We start from the raw sequence: 20,368 nt of genomic DNA, 5'->3' as shown, positions 1-20,368 counted from the left end.
TAACTACATAATCTACAAAATAATCATAATTTTTTAATTTAGTTGATGTCTTTGTTCAAAATAATTTGCAGACTAGTAACACAAAGGAAAACAAGTCATTTTAGCCTGAAGTAGTTTCTACAGTAGTAAAGTAGAAGACGCATAGTTTCATATTTAGTCAAATCACATATGAAGTATTCTGAAGGAAAAAAATGTTTCTGGGCTCCTTTCCCTTTTCTAGACAAGTCTTTCTTATCAGTATTCCAGTTGTATGTGACCGCAAATCAGGAAGTACTCAGACTTGGTCAGAAGCATTCATATGTCTCCCTACTATGGAAAACATTTTCATCAAGCAAAGCCAATTTTCTCATCTCTGTATTTGATGTGCAGCCTAATTTGGAATTTTTACATGACTAGCTCACAAGCAATTTATTTATTTTACCGTAAATAACTCATTTTTGTCTACACATACAAACAGTAATTGACAATCTATTAGGCCAAGACTTACAGATTTGATTCACTTGAGTTTTGCGATTCCAATGTCACCCTGTAACGGACTAGTGTCCTGTACAGGGGTGTATCCTGCTTTGAGCCCATTGCTTGCTGGGATAGATTCCAGTTCCCCACAATCCTCTACTGGATAAAGTGGTTGGGAAATGGATGGATGGATTCTGATGTCAAAAGAAAGAGAATCATGGTAGCAAAATGGCAGAAAGTCTTGTTAAAGACAGTTCATGTGTCATTCTTAATTTTTATTAGGCTGTGATGCCCTAGCCCTAGGGTTTGGTTTGAAAAAATCTAGCAAATGTGTAGTCTAGGTGAATGCCCTCCTCTTCTTTGTCTGTGTGTGTTTGGGTTTGGCGGTACGTGTATCAGACACGATGTTGTCAGAGAAATGGGGAACCCCACTCATCTAATTTTAGCTCAGTCCACAGTGAGTAAACCTGCCTCATGGCACGAGCCACCCCCAGCCCCGACCTGCCGCAGCCCGACAGCTCTGGAAAATGTATTTTTGCAATCCGGACTAAATCCGCCGAAAGGATTGCTTCATTGGTGTGGCAGCCATCTACTTCCTCTCTTTGAGTGACAGTTTGGCCCTTTCTCGGTCTCTGCAGTCTGACCTTGCTATCTATAGCTGCTCAGAAAAATCTATTCCTGACGCCCACACAGCAGGAGAATGCGAGCTGCTATATTTAGAATCAAGACTGGTGAATAATGCATAGATAGCACAGATGACCCCCTCCCCCCGAACTCCCCAGGTCTCTCGTGAGCACGGAGTAACTAAGCTATACAGCCAGCCGCGCAGCGTGAGGAATCACGAAGGCTGACGGAGTCGTGGGTGTGCAGTAATTGCTTTCTAAAGCAATAGCTGCAATACAGATTGTTCTTTAGTGCCTGTATGAGAAGAGCTGAGATAATGCAACAACGCCCACTCACGGATATTTCGTTTTTATTCGCTTGAGGCTGAGGGTCGAACTTTTTTAGAAATGAGCATAACATTGTGAGTGTATTTTTAAAACCCTTAATCAGAGATTCCAAGGTCTGCACAGTGCAGAGGAGGCTGGTGTATAATAATAGGCTTTTACCTGTCTCGGTGATTATATTTCTTGTTATATGACATCTGCATATATGGGCCATTGTATTCTATTCCTTCTTGTCATTATCTTTATATCCTACATCAACTGTAAGAAAGGGGGACATGCATCAACAGAAATCGATAGTCAGCAGATTTTCAGCAGGAAGTCAATATTTTATTCAACTCATATGTATAATTAAGAGAAGATAATGCATTTTCCTTTAGGTTTAGTGTAAAAATAAGCTGAACCTAACCCTCTGCATCTCCCTCGGTATGAAACTGCAAACTGTTATTTCAAGAGCTTTGATGGAAATGTGTCTTGGCCACATGCTTCTCCACAGTATGTAAAGACAACCATTAACGACGAAGTTAGAAAGAAAAGGCTGCCTTTGCATTTGCAAAAATCTCTTCATAGGATTTCATAGGATAGAATTTTTAACCTGAAAGTACAAAAGTCCCAATGATTTTAACTCACATTTAACTGCAGCACATCAGATCATGGGTTTATGGAGTGGAATGGATAGGTGTTACATTTTCCACCAAAAAGATACAGTACGTTGCATCATGCAGAGCAATTTCAGAGGCGGGATTTCAACAGAGCAAAAGAGGCTCTTTGGATAGAATGCGATCCGCAGAATTTCATTCTCCCTAAGATTTTCAACAGCAACAACGGTTGCTAAGCAACACAGATAAGGTCAATAATATCCTTGGTGATTTTCCATGCCTCTATAGGAGAGCTTCTCGATTTCGTCTCTTAAAATATTAATCATGGCAGCACTGCTGGGATTTCCCTTCCGTCTCCGAGTGTGGTGGGAAGCACCATAAATATCACACATAGAGTACGAAAATATGCAAAACACCCTCATTGGTTCAGTGAGCAGTTTTTATTCACACAGTCCCCCAAACCCCCACGCTGTGTGAGGCTAGGAAAAACAGCAAAACAGTGCTGCTTCTACCAGTCTGTTCCCGGAAATAACACTCCCCTCCACACTATACTGTTTTATTAACATATTCTGTTGTGCAGGAGAGTATGTTAATGCTAACTGAACAGTCAGATTTAATGATCAGGTGATGTGGTATGGGCTATGGTTTGTATAGTTTATCGCAAATTGGATTTGTTTGGCTCCCCTGCGGCACGAGACCGGTTGGATCTATAGGTGGATTTGTTTGCCATTTTCCCCAAGAACAGCTGAAAAATGAACCATTTTGACCATGCTTAGAAACTACAAGGTCTTGTATTGTGGCTTTAAATAATCTTAATGTCGCCTGGGCAGATGTGTCACAGGAGCTACAGTAGGTTCATAGAGTTAATAGATTTTTTTCTATAATATTATGAATATGAATAACATTTACAAACGTTATACCAATGCATGACAAAAAACAATCCGGGCAGGGATAGACCCATCTGGTGTGTAATAAATTAGAAGACAGCAATATTTGGAGCATAAGCTTTAGAAGCAGTAAAGACATTACAAAAAATGGACATTATCCAAGACTGGGCAGACACCTGCTAAATTATTTTTAATGTGCACAAGAGGAGAGTGCTATGTGCAGGTAGAGGAAATGTACAGTAAATACATAATGAATAGGACTGAAAAATATGAGGTGTTTTTATTGACTCCTCAATAATATCTTTTAATCCTGAAAATAAGGTGAAGCAATAAATACAGCTAACCTAATGTTAAGTTTCTACTTTGTGAAATTGAAGAATTAAGGAAATGTAAAGTTAAGGAAAGCTATGTTAGAAATTACACAATGCATTGACTAGATCACTTTAAGAATGCAGTGCAGAGTACTGGTCACCATGTTGCATAGGAGACATCACTGCTCTGAATTCATTCCAATGAAGTGTGACAAGGCTACTTTTTGTCTACTTTTTGGCACAGTCTTCAGTCTTAAAAAGAGAAGACATGAGGTAGTGATAAAGTATTTCTGTAGTTACTGGAAGTCAGCAATCTATTACCTTCATTATTTACTGTAATATACATTATATTTCAAATTATTTCAGTTCAGCTGTTAAACATACTATGTTCTGAATTGAGTGTGATATTAAAAATATGTGGTCAAAGTTGTTTTCAGCTTACAATGACCAACATTAATTATTATTAATTACTGGAGTCAATGATGTTTTATCCAAGCAAATGCAGGAAACAAAAGAAAAAAAAATCAGAAATATACAACCCACAAATTACATCCAATTATAAAACACTGGACTTGTTAGAATCTGTGTCGTTACCAACAATGTATGCAGCTTAAAGAGGCATGTGAGTCCAATGCACGGTCTGTTTTGAAGTTCTTATCTCTGGGCGGGTGAGAGGGTTGGAGGCACAGGGTGTCCCCAGGGTGCTGGACCCACAAGTCTAGACGTGATCTCCACAAGCCATAATCAATTGATCCTGCACAGGGCAGGCCAACATTAAATACCTGAGACTGTGAGGGATGAGGTCAAGCAGACTTTGATGAATCATTGATGTCAAACACTAGAAAGAGAGGTTTTATTTTTGCCCTTAACTTGGAAAGAGCAGACTTTAGTGATGTATCCCAGAACACTCAGAGGACCAAAACAGAGACCTTTTGATCCTTTGATGTTGAGAGAAACATAAATATGTGTGTGCATATTGAGCATCAAAAACCCCTTATCTATTTATAGATGAATGTTTATATTTATGTGGATTTTGACTACAGATAAAATATTTTTGATTCTTATTTTGATCATTATTATTATTATCATTTTGATTAATTGATCATTCATGACCATCCATAATATACTCTTAATAAGTTTGACTGTAGCAAAAGCACTTCTTCACCTCATTATTGAGAGAGCTGTTGGGCACAAGTAATGACTTAGCCTGCCATTACCTAAATCAAGAAGCCAGCAGCCATATCACCCTGCAACTCACAACTGGCAACCCACAGAAGCTAAGCAGGTGTGAGCCTGGTCAGTACCTGGATGGGAGACCTCCTGAGAAAAACTAAGGTTGCTGCTGGAAGAGGTGTTAGTGGGGCCAGCAGGGGGCGCTCACCCTGCGGCTCATGTGGGTCCTAATGCCCCAGTGTAGTGATGGGGACACTATACTGTAAACAGGCGCCGTCCTTCGGATGAGACGTAAAACCGAGGTCCTGACTCTCTGTGGTCATTAAAAATCCCAGGGTGTTTCTCGAAAAGAGTAGGGGTGTAACCCCGGCATCCTGGCCAAATTTCCCCATCGGCTGTTATCAATCATGGCCTCCTAACAATCCCCCTCTGTGAATTGGCTTCATTACTCTGCTCTCCTCCCCACTGATAGCTGATGTGTGGTGAGCGTTCTGGCGCACTATGGCTGCCGTCGCATCATCCAGGTGGATGCTGCACATTGGTGGTGGTGGAGGGGAGTCCCCATTACCTGTAAAGCGCTTTGAGTGGAGTGTCCAGAAAAAGCGCTATATAAGTGTAAGCAATTATTATTATTATTATTATTAAGAAAAAAAAGAAACAGAAATGAACAAATATGTGCCACAAGAAAACAACACCTTAATTCATCATTAAATTGGAGTAACACCTCAGGTATAGCCTGCAACAGTTATGTCCTCTTCAGGAATGACTCATAGATTTGTGTAGAACACGCTGATTGAAGTCAGTGAGTGTGGCTCATACTTGGAGAAAGATATCCTAATTATAGGAGCTGGTGTTATCTTTGTGTAGGTTGTGTGTTCTCCCCATGTTTGCATGGTTTCCCCTGGGTGTTCCGGTTTCCTCCCACAGTCCAAAGACACAGTTGTATGTATGTTTCTGTGTGTGCCTGGCGATGGACTGGTGTTCCTTCCAGGGTATATCCTGCCTCGCAGGCTTAGGCCCTGGCTCCCCCCTGACCCTGTACTGGGTGAAGCGGTTTTAAAATGGATGGGTGTGTACAACAGACCAATCAATGTGGAGGTCCATGGATAAAGACTTTTGCAGGAGTTTCTAGTTGCTGTGGAGCTCCACTGTGATTGATGGTTACCTCACTGCACAGCGCCACATTGAACAAACCCTGGCATCTCACTTGCTGCCTCTCCTGCAGTGTCATCCTGATGTGACACTATCTGAGCAGAACAACACGCATTCTCATGCTGCCACATTTAACAGCATCTTTCTTGTTAGACCAGAACACTTCTGCCGTTGGATTCCCTACAAGGCAGACTTGAGATCCACTGCACATCTGTGGGATAATATGGGGTAGCATGTGATCAGAGACACTCAACAAGCCTGTTTGTCCAGGCTGAGAAGGAAGAATAGGATAGAATTCATCTATCATCTAATGACACAGTAGTAGCCCTGATGCAAAACATGCATCACAGATGCAATTGATTCCAACATTGACTACACTTCTAGTCTGTGATTTTCCTAGTAGAGTCCTCTTTGATCAAGCCTGCTGATGACAAATGTTACTCAACATAACGAATTTAACTTTGTCATGCCAGTGGAAAACAAATGCCAGTACACCTATTGTACAAAAGATCTTATCATTTTCTCGATAACTTTGTGAATTTGTTGGACTTGTAATTGATGAGTTTATTTGATGCTGAATGTCTATACAGTATATCAGGATGGTTACTAATTAGATTAGCTTGTTCAGTACCTTATTAACCCAATTATACGTGTGTAAATATATCAAAGCAAGATTAAGAAAAGAGTACATCATTTACAATTAAGTAAAGGGTCAAAATGCTTAAATAGTTTTTACATGGTGAAGTCTCAAGAACACTTCACGTTATTTTGTTTTTTAAATATGTCACTTTGTAAATTGCTGTACTTTCTTATGCTATGTGACATGGGAATGTAAAGTTACAAATGAGAGGAAATCTTTCAGCTAATCTAGCACCTTTGGTTCAAAGTAAGCGATTGATCCAAAGGTCTCATCCTGCAGTTTCTTGAAAGAACTCAGGGTACCGGCTTAGACAACAGGCAGTGGGTGTTAGAAGTCTAAACTGTTATGAAGGGTTCTTGGATGAATTAATGCAAGTTTGACCAGTTTATTAACAAATTGGATTTGTTTACTGATTATGAGAGAATCAGCCTCCTTATGCCAGAATCAACCCCACAACCCCACTGATAGCAGAAAATGGGAGAGAGATCTGTGGTAGAAGAAGGACATAAAGTACAGTTGTAGGAAAAGACAAGTCCTTATACAACAAGTCACTGCAGAAGACACAGTTGTTTTGAATGTCATCTTTATAAGCTGTTACATAAATTGTACTTCTATCATTCTAGATGAGATGTTGGCTTTTTCAATAAACTGTGACAAGTGGTTACTGAGGGTGAGCAGCGTAGCCTTCGATTCTAAGACAGCAGCACTTAGCCATCACTGAGGTGAATTCAGGTTGCATATTGCTTTGCCACACTGTGTGCATCTGTAACTTCTGGCCCCATTTCAGGTCTGACCAGGCATTACAGCACACCTCGCTGGGCACTCACACACTCTACAGCCCTGGGGCCACCTGACTCAGTCCTGTCCTCTCCAATTCACAGTCCTGTCAGCTCTGCAGAATCAGGCAGCTAATTTCTCTGACGTGCTGTAGACTTGCCTCGAAAAATGGGTCCTCGGTTGTTATGTATCTAAACTGAATACACGCTCGGAATGAATCAACTTTTTAGTCTTGGGTGACTAGAAGTACAGTATAATCCATCCTTTCATTTTCTAACCAATACAGGTCGGGGGGAGAGCTGGAACCTGTATCGGCAGGCAACAGGCACAAGGCAGGACACACCCTGGACGGGACGCCAGTCCATCACAGGGCACACACGGACACAAACACACTCACACCAGGACTCATTTCTCCTGAAGCCACCTAACCTACCAGCATGTCTGTGGACTGTGGGAGGATAAACGTATAATGTTCATTTTGAATAATTTGTATGCAGAGCACAACAATGAATCCTGTCTTACGATTAAAACCTAACAGTTTTAGAGTTACTGACCGCAAACAGATGAGGTAATTTGAGAACTATCTTCCTTTTGGTTCTGGGTTACAGATTTATATCTGCATTCCCAAAGAAGATGGCCAGACAATCGCAGACAAAAACGCTTTGCTTTTATTTTTACCTCCGCTTTAATAAAAGAGGCTTGAACACATCGAGCTCTCCTTATGAAGTCGTGCACTTGAAAAACGTGCATGCCTGCTGCTATGATTAAGCATTACCATGGCATTCTCTTCACTCATTCAGTGTCCTTCCATTAAAGTCTGCTTCAGTTCAGTACATGGTGTTCTTGTGGTCGTGTGGCCTTTCAATTAGTATTTATCACGCCTGGCAGTAGAATTGATCATGGCTTCCAGTAATCAAAAAACAACTTCTGTCCTCGCTGTACACAGAATCACGTGCTCCCTGTGGCTCTGCTTTTGTTTATTCGTCAACCATGTCTGTCTCAAAACCTCTTGAGAGGCGATTTTTCATTTAATTATACGGTAGCTGAGTGTTTGTAAATTCAGTGGCAGTGGCCTCTAAAATGACAGGTTCCGAGCTTTAAATGGACTTTCTCGTTGACAAAAACAGCCTCATGAAGACATGCTTTATAGAAATCGGCGCATCTAGCTTGAATGTTCTGTTAGATAAGGAACACTGACAGAGGGACCTTGATTAGAGAAATGGAGCTCTATGAAACGGCAACACTACAAGCAGCTGAAGTGGGTTGTCTGCGCTACTCCAAACTGTAATAGAGACAAAACAACAATGTTATTCCCTGTTACAGTAGTTTATTGGTGGAATGAAGAACAGCTGTTCTTGGTTTCCGCCCAATCTGCTGTTTGACAGGCCCTCGATCTGCCCTCTCTGTGAGTGCATGACAGTCACAGCTGTGTCTCCGCCATCTGCCCCTCTCCTGGGGCGGATCCGAGAGCTGCCTGCAGCACAGCGAGAGGGGTCCTGATGCCCCCTGTTGCCCTACCGAAGCCCCACCAGCATCCATAAAGGTGCAGGGCAGGAACACACGCGCCACAGCCCTGACATGCCACACGTGCTGCCCAGCTCTTTGAGCAGAGCGGCCGGTGAGGAGTGTGGCTGAGGGAGCCGTCAGCCCGACTTGTACAGTCCTGCACGGAATCCTACAGTCCACGCTCCAGGAATTCCACTCGCACCCTGGAATGTTCAAGGAATTCTGCGTAGTTAAGGAATCTTACAGTGTGACATCAGAGCCATTAGCTTTGTAACTGGAAACATTTAAAGTCTATTTCTGCCTCCAACTGAGAACTATAAAGCGGGCCTTTTTGTGTTATAAAGCACATACTCTTTTCAATGTATCCCTTATTTGTCTTTTTGTTAAAATCATATTGATCCTTTTCTGTGTGTTTGGCTTCAAATTGTGTTTAAAATTGCACCATTTAGATAGAATCTCTTGGCCTTCACACTGGGAAACACCAGCTACCTCGGGAATTGTAATTTCATTTATTTTCTTGAAATGAACGGACATGTTAGGTGGCACGAATTAATTTAGTGTCCGTGAAAGAAATGTGAACGCCAGTTTGGGGGTTTGGAAGCGTCTCTAGAACCCTGAAAATGGATGTTTTGCCGTTTATTAATGAATTGTGAAATAAAATGAAGCCAAGATGTGAAGCAGGGCGTGCGGTAGATATGCACTCCTAACCCCTCCAAACCGCACCCGAGCGGCGGCTGTTTTATTGGGCAGGGAGAGGGAATGGAAATCGTCCAGATCAGCCGATCTGACGCTGGAGATCATGCAGCAAAGCAGTATACAGTATGAACTAGTGAAAGCATCCACTGTGGATTGAGGTGTTTTTTTTTAAAACTAAACCTTTACATGTGCCGCTTCTACTGTACAGTATATTCACCTGCCACAGCGAACCGAGTAGAAAATACAACGGCAACAGTAAAAAAAAAAAAGCCTTTTGAGTAGATGTGATTGTTGTGTGGGCACAACAATCACAAAAAAAAAAATGGGGGAAACCTTTGTGGTCCTTACTGCAGCACTATTTTCATCCGCCTTCTGAGTGTGCGTCGGAATTTCTCACGCAACGCCTCTATAATAAAATTATGCATGGGAAAAAAAAGTGGGAGGGAGGCTGGGAGTCTCACTCAGAACAGCCAGAGCAGGTTCAGAGGCAGATTGCAGAAACCCCAGCAACTGCCACTGCTAAGTAATTCACAGCGTCAGGGAAGCGTTTTATAGGGGATTGCTCCGTTAGCGGATGATCCATTTAATTCGTTTCTTCCATGAATACCTGAGTGCCGCGCAAAAACGAGGCGTGTTGGATTATCACAACCCTTTACAGAAGAGCCGAGATACAGAGCGCGTTCTTTCTTATTTCCCCCGATGTGGTTTTCGTCCCGATCTAGACGTCGTAGTCAGTATTCAGAGTCGAGATGGGAAGAGCGGGGTCCGGTCACTAGAAGCTGCAGTTTGGGGGATTCTCCGGTCTTTTCCAGGGACTTGAGCGAGGTGTTCAGCGAGGACTCCGAAGGACGCATCTAGCAAGCCGTTAAAATGGTACAAAACGTGATCTTGGTGTTTTTCCGCAGGAGACTAAGTCAAAGACCGGCAGTGGAAGAACTGGAAAGCCGGAATATCCTAAAACGTAAGTCATCCCCCGTGTCTCCTCTTTATTGTCCTTTTCTACATTTTTCTTACCTGAAAATATTTACACGAATGCGTTATTGACTACGAGTAGATCGTGATATTCCGTCTTGGGGGGGGGGGGGGAAAGATCCCTTTCCTTCTCTGACAAAACTCATTGCATTTATAAATTGCATATCGCAGATACTGTAAGGAGTTACAGATGTTGTTAATTGGCATGTGTTAATCTGGGAATATTGCCAAATGAAACGCATAATTATATTTTAATCCCTATGTAATTTGGGGGTGGCATAGTGTATAATATTGTTATGCATATCAATAATTAAGGTTAAACACACATATATATTTCTATTGATTTAATTACCTGTATCAGAGCTACACTGGCTTAATTGGACCAAGTGGCCAAGCCTCTGCACAGTACTCCAGGTGCTTAGGAAATCTGTAGATTTACAGTAGCAGCCTTCCTGGACTTGAATTAAGACCCTCAATTACCTAACACCCTGCCAAGTAAATACATTTATCTAGTAGTAATATTTCTATGTAAAAATCACCTCTAGGTGTGGATTTAGATATGCTAAAAGCGAGGTTTGACTGATGTTCAAGTCACAGAACACCGAGGGCGGTGAATATTATTAGGGACAGAGTAAACACTAAGCATGTTGCTTTTCCGATATGTTTATGCTCTGTCAATTCTTATTGTTCTCTTCAAAGACGTCAAATCAACCACAGACCTTAGTACATACTGTATCTCATCACTGAATGCTGAAAATGTACAGGTGAACTGAACACACGACAGTTTATGTAATGGCTACTGAATTTCTTACTCTGCAATTTTCTCGGAAGACTTTGTTGATTTGGTTTCAACTCCTTGGGACAAAAACAAGTTTCAAGGGTAATCTGAGGGAAAACGCGGAAGTTGAACGCTTTCGTTATATTGCTACTCCTGTGACAGCTCTCTGACCTGTCTCGGTGGGTTAGTAATCTTAAATACAATTAACGTACACGTTCACTACCTTCAACTTTCCTAGGTTTTGCTACAGAAACGCTAAATTGCGAAGATTTGTAATCTACTGCATACAGTGTTACTGAAAATGAAACCCAGTTAGACTTGTATACAAGAGATGGGTCATCCCCTATTTGGATGGATCAGTCAGTACGGGCGTTAGTTCCTCAGCGGCATTCAGTATTCAAGGCGGAAAGTACAGAGGTCTGCAGCGAAGTGTAAGCACTTCAGTCTTCGGAGTCTGCAGTCCTGCCCGTGTTCAATCTACAATTTAAATGAAGAGCTAAATTGAACTAATTATTTCAGTAAGTAGTCATATCACCCGTGTTTCTAAACGTAGATCAGTAGCAGGACTGGAGTTCCCTGCACCTGATTTAAGACAATCTGGAATGAAGAGAAGTCGTGGGAGGAGCCGTTTTTTGAACTAAAGGGCAGGAGAACTCTTTCACAATCAAAGTGCTTGGCACGCCAACTTTCACAGTACCCGCAGATTCACTTGGGAGAAAGGGCATCCTTGCAAGAGCTGAATATGGAATTTATGTGCTATGCAAGCACATTTTGGAAACAAAAAAAAATCTAACTAAAAAAATAAACATTGGTACGATATTATCTTCAGTGGTGCTTTATGTTTTCTTAGAAATGCTAGATATTGCCAAACAAAATCAAAATTCCAGTAGGAAAAACGGGGTCTTTTAAATTTGCCATGCCATGAGATAATTTTATCAGTAGCATTTCCTTAAAGAAAAAACTGGGCATGGGATTGCATAAATATCTTTATGCATACATAACTACTTAAGATACATTCACCTTTAAGATACTGCAGATGTTCAAGATAAAGGAGAAAGCATCAAAAGAGACTGGTAAATGCCTGCTGGTGAGCAATGTTAAATGATTTGATAAACCTAATTAATAGAAATACCGTTACCTTAAATCAACATTGTTTGATGGTGTTCCTGAGTGCAGTTAGATGCAGAAGACCGTGATTCACCCTGAATTTTGGGACAGGAGCCGATTCTTGCACTGTTCTAGACACTCTGCAAGTCAGCTCATTAGACTCTGATGCGTTAACTGGTTCAGTCAGTAACTGCTGCAAGAATATAATTTGGATGTGTAAGCAGTTATAGTGCCACTGTATAGCAGTTATAGTCCCAAGCAGAACTTAGTGCCACTGTTTTACTCTCATTCAAAACCACAATTTCCAGGCAGTAATGGATGGAAATTCATACAAAGAAGGGTGTAAACAGTACTCAATGTTCACTTTGTACTTCTTGTTGGGTCACAGCTTGTCATAGCAGAGACACATCACAGCATTCCTGGTGAAAAGAGCAGGGTTCAATCCTTGCTGTTCAGGAAACTCCGGAAAAATATTTTTTTATGAGTGTCTATAGAATGATTCGTAAATGGAATGGGCTGAGCTGTAATAATTGAGTCTTATTTAGATGATATCAACTTCCCCTGGATATTTCTGTGGTTAAACTGTAGGTTATTTGGCATTAAAAGGGACTAAAAGTACAATTGGGCAAGGTGATTTAAGACACTTTTACGCTACCCAATCTGATATGCAAGATTCAATAATGTGACAAATGAACCCTTACCACTGTGTTTATTTTTATGACCAGAATTCTAAACACAAAAATCACCAACCACTGATATTTTTTAAATGAGTTTCAATGCTCACTCCAGCTGTACATGATAATATAGTGATATCAAGGCTGGTGGCGGTGATGTAAAATATTTGTTCTTTGTTTCCTATTTAAATCTACTTCTCCTGCACACGTTTCTCCTTTGTAAAGTCATTTTGCATGAACCCTGTCTTACTTTATGGTTTTGTCTGCTGCAGAGAGAAACGATCAGACGGAGCAGGAAGAGAGAAGGGAAATCAAACAGCGGCTGAACAGAAAGGTATTGTGAAGCTTCAAATTCTTTAAATCCTTAATCGTCCTCAAACAAAAGGTTATCCAAACACACAGACAGCTCTGCCTGCAACACTGCCCTGGTCTAATACTCTGCTGTTCTGTAGAATTAAAGGTCAGCTGGCGGGTTGTAGGTTTGTGTGAGAAAAGAACCTGTGATCTAAATGAACAGGTTGTCAGTATGGTAATTGATGGGGATTTAAGTACTTTCAGTATAGGCTCTGAAGACCTATTACCCCAAAGAGAGTGTCTGTTTCCCTCATCAGCAACAAATTTAATGGTGCTTTTCTCATGACTTACCAAAAGAAGCTGTGGTATCTAGTGGTATCATCAATAAGCTTATTGATGCTATTTATGACAGAGACTGCTGTATTTGAGGTCTGATTTCAGGGAGTGTATTTAACATTCTAGTGTTTCATGTAGCACAAATTAAATGCATTGCAATTGTCAAATCATCATATAGTTAAAATACGTAAACATACGTGCATAACATAGAAGACAACAACCCTGGTAATTAAGAGACACGCTGCTTGTCGAGGTTTTCCAAGAGAACTGTTCAGATTGAAAATAAGAACTTCTTGGCTCCGAGTTTCTTAAACTTTGTGCCTTCCTGTGAGTGCAGGGATTCTGATCCTGTTGTTATTGAAACATTTCACATTCTGACTTCTGGATCCATACATGAACAGTGTGGCAAAGGAATCGGAGGGCACTTACTGTATGCCACTTTGTTCAGTGTCCACTCTATCTCTGGAGGAAGTGGCCAGGCTTATTTCTGAGCCCTGTTTTACTACATCCTATTAAAAATGTGCTATTAATGTCAATGACAGGTATGAGTAGTAAGATGTCTTTGTTCTGTTTTCTGATTTTTAAATATATGTATTTTTTAATACAGTTACTATGAAAAAGGTTTCGGATGATGTGTTTTTATTATAAGGCGCTCAAGTTCAACTCAGGCTACAGTAGGTCTGCATGCTGCAGGGAAAACACCAATTGCTTTAAGGTCCAGATACCTTAATCAACCACAGTACATTTAATAAACCGGAGCAGTCCTCCTCAAACATCTGCTCTTTCTGTGCACAAGCATGATCGAGCGCTGTCTCGGGTAGATATTAGACTGTTTCCATCAGACTAGCATTGATTACAAGGGCATCTGCAGGCACCTGACTGGACGAACGCAATAGCATCACTTCCAGTTGAGAGGTTCAGTGCAGAAATGGAAAATGAAACCTAGGTGTAACAAACTGCCATCTAAGAACCAGAACTAATGTGTCATGGCACTGGCATGACACTCCTTCGGAAGAAGCTTATTGTTATGTGAACTGAGGTCCGTCTCTTCTTTTTGTCAGCTCAACCAGCGACCCACCGTCGACGAGCTGCGGGACCGGAAGATCCTCATCCGCTTTAGCGACTACGTTGAGGTGGCCAAAGCTCAGGATTATGACCGACGGGCAGACAAGCCATGGACGAGGCTCTCGGCGGCCGATAAGGTATCACAGCCGGATGAGCGGCCCGTCCTGTTATCCTGTCCAGCTCTCTCATGCTCTCTCGGTCTCCCCGTCGTCTCCGATGGCCACCCTTCGTGCTCTGGGTTCCTCCGGTTCGGAGCGGCCTGTTAGGAAAATGAGTGGCGTTGGTCTGCTCTGAGATAGGACCGAGCACAGGCAGAAGACTCGGCTCACACAGAGCCTCAGAGTCCATGCCTCAATACACAGAGTGGTAATCAGTGTATTGAGCTTGCTCCCCTGTTTATAGCAGACACAGCCTAGGGAGCTTTGTATTCATATGCACAAACACTTAAGAACATATTCAGGCAGAGACCCTCAAATTGTTTTGAGGCAGATTTATTATAACTTGAGTCCACTGTGTTTTTTTATTGATTTCAGTGCAGACCAAATTCAACACAGTGTGTTATGGGGAGTAATTTTCTAAGATAACAGTTAAGACTCTTATCTCTCAGCATAGATTTTTCAGATCATTTAGTTTACTTTGTTCTCTGGATTTTTGTTTATACAGATAACCAGAAATAGGTGCGTTTGTATTCTCTCACGTCTGGAATACTATTATCAGACTATTGTTTGGTCACTTTCCATCTTTATCCGTACCCACTCCTATTGTGCCTTACCACCACAACATGCAAGAAATGTTTTCAACTTTTTAAGATTCCAGTCTAGGGTTTTTTTGTGTCTCCCCACTAGGGCCTACAATGTTTAAAACTTTTCCTTCTCTCTAATATCCCTTTTCCTACATTTTTGTCAACATTTTGACTATGTTGTCCTGGTTGTTTGTTGAAGCTAAAAATCAATAGCACTGCATGTGTGTTCTGGGCCTTTTCACAGAGCGTTCCGCAATCCTGTAAACACCAGAAAAAACACAGGTTTCAAAATCACCCCTTCTCACTGGGAGCTGATACCAGCTTCTGGTTATTTAAACATGTTACTTTCCAGCTCCCTTCTGTAAAATGTGTTGTTTCATGTGCACGGGTATTGGCATTTGCTCATTGGTTGTGTCTTAACTATGTATAAGTTTCTTAGTGAATAAACGAGAAACTACCTCATTCTTGAACAGCACTGTCTACTAATGAGTGAGACCAAAAGTTATTCTCTCCTCTTACACTACTCCTTTCTTCACCTCCACTTTTCCCTTATAAGCATTTTATTCACACACACCCAGTGCTTATGGGAACCTGCATTGTGGCCTTTTGATTATCGATGTTATTTTCATTTTGCAGGCGGCGATCCGGAAAGAGCTGAACGAGTACAAAAGCAATGAGATGGAAGTCCATGCCTCGAGCAAACATTTGACAAGGTCAGTGTGCATTTTTGTGGCTCAGCTGGTAGTTGCTATTTTTAGAGGTCCGGGCACCCTATGAGATAAAGATAGAGTGCAGAGCCAAACTTAGCTTGGATCCTGCCCTCCTGGGGGATTAAAACTGCACACAGTTGCAAAGCTTGACAAAAATAACAAATGCTGTCCCTGATTTAGCCTCCTTTCTGCTTACGCTGCTTCTGGGTTGTATCTGCTCACATGACCAACTGCAAGCAAGATGCAGCATCTGCACTGATACATTTGTGTGATATGCAGTTTTACAAATGTCCTAGTGGCAAAAGACATAGCCAACAACTCTAGCAGGCTAAAACGCTTTAAACCAGTTTTGGCATGAGAGACTGTAGTGTACATCTAAGAGTCTGAATAATATGCTAAATACAAGGTGTAGTGTGAGATGTCTTACTGTACATGGGTGTGGTAACCATGCAGGATCACAAAAAAACAGTGCATGGTTCACACATGTTCACTGTGTCTCCAAGTAAAATGAATGAAAGTAGTGGCTTTATGTAGTCACTCTGAGGGTCATAACATAACATCAACTTTCTTTATTTAATTGGAAACAGAGTAGTTTCCATTACATTTCATGTCTTTAGTTTCTTATCCGCTATGTCTTCCTGAAACTAAGTGGTACTCAGATTTATCTTGAGATAACTGATGGTCTTATCTACTTTTCATATTTTCGTTTGTAAGAAGCTTGTGATTTCACAGTCTACCCATTTTACACTTTATCAGTTGAAAGTTGTCAAAATTTAATGACCACAATGACTCAGTTGCCAAAAACTGCATTATGTACTAGTGTGAGGTGTACACAATTCTTTTTGGTTTTAAATCATCCTAGATACGCAATTATGATTCAGTGCTGCGTTTGTTCTTATGCTCTTACTGTATATTATCCCTGCTAAAATAAGAACATACAGCTAAATAGGCCTTTCCAAATCAATATATTACAGGCAGTTTTGAATTGATTTATGACTAAGGGAGCTGCATGTATATTTTTTATAAAAAAAGTTTTTTTACTGTAGAAATGAAAGAAATGACAAATGAGTTGCAAGCATGCTAACGATACATACATATCTAAGGATGCTAAACTGTTTTTAAAGTTGTGTAAGGTGGTAGTCGTGCAGAATCGCTTTTTAAATAATTTGCACTATAAAAAATACCTTAACATAAAATCTAGAGGCATGTTCTTTAGCAGCAGAGTAGTTTTCCTAGAGAAATAGCAGGTCAAGATGAAATTGACTATTAAAATAATATCCCATGAAATTCTCAATGCAGGATATAATTGGTTATTGTCTTACCTTCCTTATATTCCAGGTTCCACAGACCATAGCAGGGTTTCTTCTATGAAGAATTGCTGAAACCGGTTCTGTCAATGAAGACCTTGAGAGGATTCTTCAAATGCCTTTGCCCAGCACCTAGGTGTCCTGATATTTGGGCTCTGAACCCTGGAGGCCATGTCTCTACAGTGGGCACTACCGGTGGGCATGGAGTGGTGATGCCCACGCTGGGTACTCTGAACTCTGGCCACACATCTCTGATGTTGTTGAAGAGGAGAGGAGAGAATGGAGGGCCCTTTTTCTTGTTCGTTTCTAAGACATTTTTTAAATGCTTTTGAAAGGCAGACTATCAATACCAGTGGGGAGTTGTGCATGTGACCAGCTTCATTTTTCCTACAGCATAATGCCAGTCACAACTCATGGATTGTGGGAGCTCACAAATCTACAAGTTTCATATCTCAACTGTATAAATGTCCTTCTGAGCAGGAATCCATGTCTTATCACAAAAATCCCTTTGTAAGCACTATTTATTGTCTGCACAATACAAGTTTCAAATTTTTTTTAAAAAGAAATTGCTCTTTCGTCATTTTCTTTACTTTGGGTTTTCGAACGCAAGTGTTACTCAGTCCAACTCCAAGCAGAGTGTGGCGAATTCATGTAATGCAGTGTAGCTGTTGTATTAGGGAAAAGCAAGTGTATGAACAGAGCAGCAGGGTGGCGCAGGGGTTAACATTGCTGCCTCGCACTGCTAGGGCTGTGGGTTTAATTCCTGGGGTGCTCTCTTTTAGGAGTTAGTATGTTCTCTCCATGTTCGTGTGGGTTTCCTATGGGTGCTCTGAATTTTTCTGCAGTCTAAAGACATGACATAACCAAGGAGGCTTTGTCTTCTTTGTATGTGTGTCTGTGTGTGCCCTGCGATGGACCAGCACTTGTCCAGGGTGTATGCTGCCTTGCGCTCTTTGCTTGCTCGGATAGGCTCAGGCTCTCCAAAGACATTGTACTGGACCAAGCTGTTAGAAAATGGGTGGATGGATGTGTGTGAATTACACAGACTGGGGACTGCCTGGAGATGGAATTTTGTTTTTCTTTGCGTGTTAAGCAAAACACATTTAAGATGGATGCCAGAAGACGATACAAGAAGCAGAAGCTGGGGTGAAGGACTTAGGAACTCTTGTGCTAGAACTGTAACTGTGTAGAAATGTGGCCAAGTAAATCCTTTCTGTGCAATGCGGTATACTGTTTCATACATGGCCTTGTGGGAGGGTGATCCTGACTGCCTCATTTGTAATGCCAGCAGCGTTACATAAGCTGTCACTGTGGCAGTGTCATTGTCCCCTCAGGACAATAAAATTAGAAAATGCAAAACCAAGTTCCTTTCACCTCAAACACAGCGTAGGTGGTAAATTGGAAGAGAACGTTTCTGTGGACCTTGAAGGCCTAAATAAAAAGGGTATTTTACTGTCAAACATTAGTTGCATCTTTCAGTCCCATGACAGTGTGGGAGTGTAACATTTCTAGGGTAACTGTACATCCTTGCAGTGCTGTCTGTAGGATCAGATGCACATCTGTTTGATGTTAAGGAATTTAGAAAAAAAGAAATGTACTACCAATTTCAAGTTTCTGTCTTTTCTAGAAAAAAGATAATCTATTGTTATTATGGAAACATTTATTAAAGGAGATAAAAAACAAAAAACTGTAGTCAAAATTAGCTAAAAGTATAAGAACATTTGAACAAACATTTTTCAGAAATGCTACAAAAATTGATTTGTTTGATTTCTGGTTCAAATAGTTAAACCTGAATTAATCACCAAGGATATATTAAAAATTATGTGAAGCTGAACACTGGAATCCACATAAAATGCACCACTTAAATAATCAAAAATTGCTGTTAGCCAATAGAACATATATGTCTACTGAAGTTAAAAAATAACATGAAAACAAAAAGAGGGCTCAGGATGATCTGACTCTGGTCTTAGAATTGACTTGTTTCTGGGAAAAACAGTGCTTGCAGTCCCCTGTGAACACTGAGGAGCTCCTCTTGGTGCTGTGAGTAAAGGAACAAATTACATTAACGACTACAATCACAGCTTGAGGCAGCAAAAGCTACAAAAGCCACCAAAATAGATAATAGCAGAAAACAGTCACAGTGTATAAGAACTAAGCAATTCCACAGTAAAATACACAACTATAAACTATTAAGCATCTGCGAGGACCCCCTGTACATGCCATTTCATCATGGGAAAAATCCAATAATGCACCAAATAGTGTAACAGCAAATGCAGGAGTAGAGAATTGCAGAACGTTATACTGTTCAATTTACCATTTCCTTGAGAAGTCGGTCCTGGATTAATTTAATGTCCTTCCTCAACAAATGCATCTGCAAAAAAACAATATTTTCTCACATTTTTACTTTTCCAACAGAAGGTTAGATATTGTGGAAGCTAGTGAGATTTATCATACTGAACTCAACAATATTTGTTAATAACATCAGGAAGCTGAGGTGTGAAGTTGGCACTAAAATTGAAAAACTGCAGACTGAATGGAAAAATCTCTCTAAATTGAAAAAGAACGTCTTTTCTTAAGAATAAAGTAGAGGTTCCACACTGAAAAGAAAAAAGTATTGCATTTTTTTTTCGTTTCTACTTTCCCGTGTGGAATTAACCTCAGCTAGTTTTTTGCGTCTTGCACACTGATGCAGATCTCCACTTTGTTATATTTTTAACAAGGTTTACTATCTGTAACGATGCAGTATAACATTTATTTCGCAAATGGAATATGTTGTCTTCAAAAGGCTAATAAAACACAGATATCTGTAAAATCTAATAATTTGTGACATTAAAGTTATCTTTTCACAGCCTTTTATAGGTCTCAAAACAAGAACAAGTGATTATTTCTGGACATTTATCAGTAATATCAACTGCACTGTTGAAATGCCGTGTCTATAAGAGGCATCCACAGATCTCTGTTAAATGGAGGAAAACAGTTACATCTGTGTTAGGTTATGTTTCTAATAGAGCCACCACCTTTATTCTCATTACACTGTATACCAATGATTTAATTAGAGTAGGCATTGTTGCCAGAACATGTCTATATAAACACTGTCAGTAAAAACAATAGGATATTCTTCTACTCTTTTCCCCTCTTGATGTCTGTGATGGACTGCAGCTGTAATTAGCTGTATATGTGATGTGCATTTTCATGCCAACTAAATGATCTTTGATCAAAATAATCCCCTTTAATCTTTTAAT

At 40.6% G+C, this 20,368-nt stretch overlaps 2 protein-coding genes across 9 annotated transcripts in view; one reads left to right on the top strand and one right to left on the bottom strand.

Moving 5' to 3' along the window:
* phactr3a (phosphatase and actin regulator 3a) overlaps positions 1-17,692 on the top strand; it is a 54,475-nt gene extending 36,783 nt beyond the window's left edge. For 7 of the 8 annotated variants that reach the window (XM_006639548.3, XM_015364888.2, XM_015364891.2 and 4 more), the window contains 5 exons: positions 10,047-10,102; positions 12,945-13,006; positions 14,364-14,504; positions 15,746-15,822; positions 17,158-17,692. In XM_006639548.3, coding sequence (XP_006639611.2) covers positions 10,047-10,102; positions 12,945-13,006; positions 14,364-14,504; positions 15,746-15,822; positions 17,158-17,173 — 352 coding nt within the window. In that variant the 3' untranslated portion in view covers positions 17,174-17,692. Of the gene's footprint in view, positions 1-7,225; positions 10,103-12,944; positions 13,007-14,363; positions 14,505-15,745; positions 15,823-17,157 lie in introns of those variants that run through there. The other variant, XM_069179345.1, reaches the window with a different exon arrangement.
* Positions 17,693-18,647: 955 nt separating this feature from the next.
* The window catches only part of sycp2 (synaptonemal complex protein 2), a 31,737-nt gene continuing 30,016 nt past the window's right edge, over positions 18,648-20,368 (bottom strand). The window contains exons 44-45 of the mRNA XM_069179342.1: positions 19,441-19,497; positions 18,648-19,164 (exon numbers count right to left, since the gene is read on the bottom strand). Of these exons, the coding sequence (XP_069035443.1) occupies positions 19,093-19,164; positions 19,441-19,497 (129 nt within the window). The 3' untranslated portion in view covers positions 18,648-19,092. The remainder of the gene's footprint in view (positions 19,165-19,440; positions 19,498-20,368) is intronic.

Source organism: Lepisosteus oculatus, chromosome 16 (genome assembly GCF_040954835.1).
Source record: "Lepisosteus oculatus isolate fLepOcu1 chromosome 16, fLepOcu1.hap2, whole genome shotgun sequence".
Lineage (NCBI taxonomy): Eukaryota > Metazoa > Chordata > Actinopteri > Semionotiformes > Lepisosteidae > Lepisosteus > Lepisosteus oculatus.
This window is presented reverse-complemented; position numbering and strand designations above follow the sequence as displayed.